Source organism: Austrofundulus limnaeus, unplaced genomic scaffold (assembly GCF_001266775.1).
Source record: "Austrofundulus limnaeus strain Quisiro unplaced genomic scaffold, Austrofundulus_limnaeus-1.0 Scaffold41, whole genome shotgun sequence".
Lineage (NCBI taxonomy): Eukaryota > Metazoa > Chordata > Actinopteri > Cyprinodontiformes > Rivulidae > Austrofundulus > Austrofundulus limnaeus.
This window is the reverse complement of record NW_013952443.1, coordinates 681,166-688,430: the sequence shown is the minus strand read 5'-3', so window position 1 is coordinate 688,430 and position 7,265 is coordinate 681,166. Positions and strand designations below refer to the sequence as shown.

At 38.6% G+C, this 7,265-nt stretch overlaps 1 protein-coding gene across 1 annotated transcript; it reads left to right on the top strand.

Moving 5' to 3' along the window:
* The first annotated feature begins 146 nt into the window (after window positions 1–146).
* LOC106516763 (aquaporin-4) lies at window positions 147–7,012 on the top strand. Its single transcript, XM_014007270.1, has 6 exons — window positions 147–353; window positions 2,437–2,628; window positions 2,714–2,875; window positions 2,974–3,138; window positions 4,188–4,268; window positions 4,559–7,012. Exons 1-6 carry the CDS (start codon window positions 339–341, stop codon window positions 4,772–4,774), a joined length of 831 nt encoding a protein of 276 aa, XP_013862724.1. The 5' UTR covers window positions 147–338; the 3' UTR covers window positions 4,775–7,012.
* The last annotated feature ends 253 nt before the right edge of the window (window positions 7,013–7,265 follow it).

Here is a 7,265-nt window from a genome sequence, read left to right as displayed (position 1 = left end):
ATATAATATAATATAATTGTGCTGTCAAGTGAGAATGTGAGTGAAGGGATCTTTGCTGGTAAATTAGTTAAACAGAAATGTGTTGGGCAGCAGGATGCTCAGTCTTCAGCCTTTAAGGCACGTCTGCCCTGTATGTGCAGGAAGACTGAGCAGAGAGAAGGAGAGGATGAGGAGGAGAGAGGAGAGGGAGGAGGCTGTCCTCATCAAAGGACCTCTGGGACTCTGCAAGTTAATGAGACCCTGAAGCCCTCAGACCCTGAAAGTGACACGCAGACAGAAGGACAAACAGGTTGATAGACAAGAAGACACCTGAGGACAACACATTCGCTGGATCTGAAATGACTTGGCGTGAGGTGAGCATCTTCTTTTGATTCTTTTGTTCCTGGTGGATAATTTCACTTCAACGTGAGCTCACGTGAGCCTGATATGTTATAGTATATTGCCTGTAGCTCACCTCTTATATTAAAAAGCAACATATCATCAGCATATAGGATGATATTTTCAAAGATGCTACAAATCAGGTTAAAATATTAATAAAAACTAATTGTGTTATTTGAAAATTTAAATTATAAGATTTATAACAGCAAAACATCTGATAATATACTAAAATTAATGCATTTGAAATTGTTTTGCTTACTTGGTTTTGGTGCTGTAATGCTTTTTATGTTTCTAAATGACACGTCTGAACTGCAGGAAGATTAATTTTTCAACAGGATTCTTCCTCTATGTAGCCAGGATTTTCTAATAACTTTTAAACGTGGTTTGGTGTGTCTGCAAAAGCAAAAATCTTAACTTCAGATGATACATTTTCTGTGGTGTCACAGTGGTGGGAGCAAATTGTTGCTGCAAAACTGTGATAAATGAGGGGAAATTTGCATTTTTAACCCTGACAATTTATTTCCTTTCATGATGTCAAAAATGCTGACTTTTGAACAGCATACACGCCACAGGAAGCCTCTCTTCCTCACATAGACAACAGATATAAAAGGTCCAAAAAGTGGATGGATATTTTGATATTTTAGTCTACAGGATAGTTTTTATAAACTTCACCAGCTCAGCTTAAGAGCACTGAATCAAAAGAAGAAAATCTCATCAAATCAAAGGCAGATATTGTTAGCTTTTAGCCACAAACTTTGCAGGGGTGCCACCAAAGGGTGGCCAGGGGGGCAAAGGCCACCTTCAAAAAATTGGTATGTATGGTATTCTGTGTATATTTATTGTATAAAATATGCAGTATACTGTATAAATTGTATATGGCTTACTGTATATACTAGTGGTGTCCCTATTCTGATACTAGCAATTTTATAAGTAGTACAACATGCCCCGACACCCCTAACCGATATTAATACAATGTATTCAAAGGTTTTCAGTTACATGTTTAGGAAGATTATACAAAAAAGATTTTTTTTTTAAATTTTTTTATCAGTATATACCGTAAATCATGCAGTATATTTTAGTCTGATCCAGTCAGTGGCCATAGACCCATCAAGAAGGAGAGCTGCCTTGTTCTAAATAAAAAATAGTGTTTTTAAAGTCACTGTGTGATGTTTAATTTCTAACTCAGTAAGTACTCAGTATCAGCGAGAACCCAAACTGAAGTACTTGTACGCGGTTTGAGAAAAACTGGCATCGGGACACCCCTAGTACATACACTGTATAATATACACATATACATACAGTAAATCCAGTGTACAGTATGTAGTATACTGTATACACTGTACACTGTATTGTACACAGAATATACTGGTCTATACCAGGTCTATTCAACTAAATAGCACAAGGGGCCACAGTTACTCAAAGCCAACAGTTTAGGGTCTGAACATCCATGGGGGAGGGGTTTGTGTGGTGGGTTTGTCTGATGATGAAATTGCATTATTTAAAAGAACAGAAGAAAAGAAGTAATATCTTTTATCTTTTAAATCTGTTCACTTGGTTGCATTGGATCATAAATTTAAAAATTACAATTGATATACATTTTATTTTTGTATTTTAGGTAAAAATAAACAAATTGGTAGGGTGGATGCTCATTGGTGAGTCAGATGGAAGTTAGTCATGGGCCGGATGTGGCCCACAGGCCATGAGTTGAATAGCCATGCTGTATATTGTAAATTGTATTCTGTAAATAAAGTATTTAGTTATGTAATTGATGTAAATGTTCTTGATGATGTCTAGTCTTCAAACAATCTTAAAAACAGTTCCAGGATGTTTTAGGGAGAAAAGCAATTACTGTCATGTTTTTAAGTTAATGGTTTAAATGCAAATGATCACATTCTTTCATTAAATATATTTTATAGTCTTTTAAAGAAATACATTTTAAAAAATCTGTCTCCAAATATTTCTCACCTGATAAAATTTACTTAAAAACTGATTCCAAGTGTTTTGAATGGATTAGGTTTGAGGGAGCTTTGTTTGTGTCTCTTCTCTCTTCCCGAGGAGCTTCGTAGTCGGCAGTTCTGGAGTGCCATGCTTGCAGAGCTGCTCGGCACCCTGCTGTTAGTGACTGCTGTTCTGGGCGCCTCTGTTCCGGGCCCTGAGGAGATCCCTGGAGGGCCCCTGTACCCGGCGGTAGCAGTGGGTGCGGTCATTGTTGCACTGGGACACTGTTTCGGAGAAATAAGCGGAGCACAGGTAAATCAATTAAATTAGAGCAGTAGAACAACAAGTACTGGACCCTACTGGACCCTTTAGGGGACATGTTTTTATCTCTGATCAGGTGAACCCTGCTGTGACTCTGTCTCTGTTGGCCACCCGGAGGCTGGACGTTCTGCGGGCCCTCGTTTATGTCGCCGCTCAGTGTTTGGGGGCCTGTTTAGGAGCTTCGGCCCTCTACCTCGCCCTGCCTGTTCGGACCACTGCAGACCACTTTGTGAACAGGGTCAGTTCCCTGGAGGTCGCTTTAGGACTGCTGGACAGTTTAGATACAAATGTTATTTTTGTCATGTCAGATTCATGTAGTGTATGTTCTTCATGCAGGTGCCCGCAGAGTTGAACGCAGGGCAGGCTCTGGGCGTTGAGGTTCTGTGCACCTTTCAGATGGTCTTCACCGTCTTCTCAGTGGAGGACCAGCGGCGGAGGGAGAGCCCAGAACCAGGAAATCTGGCCATCGGGTTGGCGCACACTGCTGGAGTGATGATAGGGGTGATGAAATGTTTGATTTCCACTTTGATTCTTTTATTTCCTTCCACTCAAACCAGACCGGTTGTGATGTCTGAACACACTCCACCCTGCTGCTGTTTATTTATTTACTGTTGTATGCCGTCACAAGGCAGGCCAGCCTACAGTAACCTGTTAGCAACATATTTTATGAGACACTGAACAAATTTTACTGTAATGCAACTTTCAGAAAGTAAATGTTACAGTACAAATAATTCAATTAAAGATGGCCACCATGACTAACTGATAGACAAACATAAACGTCACAATAACTTTGTCATTAATTATATTTATCTGTATATACATATATGTAGTTATTCTAACTATTGTTTTCCTGTTTATAGTGCCTTTCATACATTTTCTTGCAATCTAAGAACCATTGGCATGCTACTTTAACCAATAACATTTGAGACTTTTGAAAAACATTTGACTTTCTTTAAAATAATGATCTTCTTAGAAATACAGAAGATTGACATTTCTTCAGTAAAAAAAGTTTTGTTTTAAACCTGCTTCAGCAAACTTGATTTACTTTTGTTTACTTGTGATAATTTTAGCTTTTAACTACTTTTCTGCTCTTTTATAAAGTTTTCCAAATTTTAGCCTTAGCATCTGCTTTATACAAAAATTAACATTTAGTTATTGTTTTACTAAATTTAGCTTAATCGTTTGTTTGGCTGTTTTAGCTTGTTTTGATAATTTTAGCCATTTTACTCATTTGAGCTTTTAGAGCCTGTTCTGTGTTTAGTTTTTGACTTTTAGCCACTCTTTTGACAGCCAGTGTTCGTAGCCTGTGTAGTCAGTGCTTTTACTAAATTTAGTTTAATCGTTTGTTTAGCTGTTTTTAGTTTCTGTTTTGCTAATTTCAGGTTTTTGCTAATTTTGGCTAAATAAATTATTTTGCTATTTGTAGCCAGCATTTTTGTAATTTTATTAAACAATATTATAATAGACTGATAAATGGCACAAAGGTTTTGATTTAAACAAACCAACATGTTTTACATGAGTTAGTAGGACTTATTATGTTTGTCCATCAGGCTCGGTTCTCTGGTGCCAGCATGAACCCAGCCCGCTCTCTGGGTCCGGCCATCGTCACTGGGTTCTGGGAAAACCACTGGGTAAGAAACACTTTTACCAACACTCATTTATTCCAGCCAGTCAGTGACGGTCCAACCAGTCCCATGAGAATCCTGGACCCGCACTGCTTCCACTATTTAAATGAAATACACAATACAGTATGTTTAAAGATGTCACATTTGTACTGTAATCCTTGAAATGAACTACACAGAACTCCAAAACCTCCCTGGGTTTAACTCTTACAGGCCTGTAAATATATCAGATACATACATAAGGGTAAAGTCCCATAATTATTTAAATGTCCGAACATTTCTCTGTTCCACACCTCCAGGTCTACTGGATCGGTCCAGTCCTCGGTGCCTTACTGGCCGGAGTCTCCCACGAGTTCTTCTTTGCACGCAGCGCCTCTCGCCACAAGCTGGTGGCCTGCTTGACCTGTAAGGACATCGACATTGTAGAGACGGCCAGCATGACCGGCTCGTCTCTGTCCACGGTCACGCAGAGCGCCCTGAGGGCCAAGCAGGCCACCAAGCAGGAGGGCAACTGAAGCAGGAGACTAAAAAGAATGGATATTATTAGACATGATGGTGGGCACCAAAGAAAAGTGAAGTACGTGGTGAGGTGACAGTGGAAATATTTTCCGTGAAGGTTCTGTGTAAAGAGTATGAACAGTTAATATCTTACCTGCAGTAGTTAACTTTTGGAGCCATCTCGTTTTTGTTTCGGACGGTCGTATTGATGAAAACGTTCAGAGGACACCTGTCAATCAAGCCATTAGGCAACAAATCAATTAGCAATCAATATTAAATGACTGGTGACACGCCCCCTGTCTGCAGGAAATGTGAATGTCTAATGTCTCTGAAAACACAGTAAACATCACAACATTCACTATTACAGATGTTAGGTTTGTTTTTATTTCCCTCAAAGAACCCCCCTCCCTTTTTTTAACTTTCAAGCCGAAGAGATCCCCCATTCCTTGCTATTCCCCACCTCTCCCAAAGAGACCTTTATCTCTTTCTCAAAATAATAAAATCATAAAGTTAATACTTACCAACCCTTATTTGTCAAATGAAATAAAAAGAAACTGAGTTATTCAGTTATAATTATTCAAATAGACATGATTTGGTGATTTTTTTATATACAATGATATGATATGTTCACATTTCAATTCATTCAAAAATACTTTATTAATCCTAAATAGGAACGAAATGTTGTTGTAACTCATCCTGGTTTCTTTAAAAGAGTTGTTATAGATGCTGATGGCTGAAGGCAGCAGTCGATCTGATAATGAGGGTGCTCAAGATCCTTCTTTGGATGATGAGCTTCAGAGGTTCTGGAGGAATACTGCCTCTGAGAGGACAGGCTTATGGAACAGGCCCCTCAGGTGAGGAACCATTGAGCTATATCATGTGACTGTGTAGGTGTCACGTCAGTTCACTGGTCCGTCTATATTAGGACCATTAAAAGGAGTCAATTGAGGTGGTTTGAGCATCTAAGATGCCTCCTGGATGCCTGCCTTTGGGTTTTACCAGGCACATCCTTCAATATCTCCTCTCTGACCTGGGAACATCTTGGGGTCCCTCAGAAGGACCTGGAGAGTGTTGTTGGGCTGAGAGAGGTCTGGGATTCTCTCCTGGACTCGTTGCCTCTGTGACTCAACCATAGACAGGAAGGTGGAGAATTTAATTCTGACCAAACCGATGAGTTAACAGCTAGTCAGAGCGGGGCCAAGACTGAGCTGGATTACGACTGTCAACTAAAAAAAAGGGCAAAACAAAAAACTAAACAAAACAAAAAAAGAGCAATTCAAGCAAAAATAAAAAAATGTGTCATAAACGTTTACATTACAATTCAGTTTACACAGATGCTGTGTACACAGAATCTTCAGGTCATAATATAATGTTTATAAAAAAGTGTCTTCAAGAACCACTTTGAGATTTGAGTTGTTTAAAATGACAATAGTCCACTTTAGCTTTGACCACACTTGGATTAAAACTGAGCTTGTCAGACTGGTCAGAATTAAACTGTATTTCTTCAAACTGAGGTGGTTCATATGATCTAAAACACGTAAGATATTAATTGTTCAGAACCTTTCCACAGAACCCAACTTCAAAAGATCTAAGCTCTCCCATGAAGAGTTAATGATGTTCTGCACAGACGAGAGCTGTCACATAAACAAGGGAGAGTACAGTCAATAAAGATGAATATGACAAAGAAAATCAAAAATGAATGATTTTTGTAAAACTGCAGGAGACTGAGACATTAGAATATGACATAAAATATATATTTTATACCAATATTTAATCATAAATCCTTATGTTTTACAAAAACAAACTGTTTCAAATGATGAAAACATGACCTCCCTGGTCCCTCATGCCCATTATCATATAAGCTGTAGCCAGTATTTAGAGATTCAGTATTCTCTTTCACATTTGCACATCATTAGAATTTGTAAAAGCGTCTCATTGAAATCCCGCTGAATAACACGGGCATGTTTCAGTTGCAACTCGTGTTTGTGATGCTTTGAAATGCTAAAGAGGTTCTTCCCACCCTGTATGGGTTCAATGATGCTCTCCGTCGGTCCAGCACCACTAAAATGGACCCTAGTGGTTCCACAGAAAGAACACCTCTTTGGTTGGGCTATGATAAATGACATGTTTTGCTTTAAAAAAATTAAATAAGTTTTTTTTGTACGTAGAAACTGCCATGTTTTTTCATTGTGATATGTTACATAATGTAAAGCCTGATTCACTTGTAGCAAATAAAACCGACCCTTTAAAGTGTATAATTATTCATCAGTACTGTGAACTTTTTTAGAGTCCTGTTTTTTTTATTTAGGCGCAACTTTAAAATGGGATAAACTCTTGTTTGAAACGACCTGAACAGATTCAGTGGCTACAGCAGCGTTTAGCTTTGTGTGTTCTTTCTAACCTGTATAAAAGGGAGTTAAAACAAAAAGCTCAGCGTTCTGCATTCATTATGTCCAACCACACACACACACACACACACACACACACACACACACACACACACACACA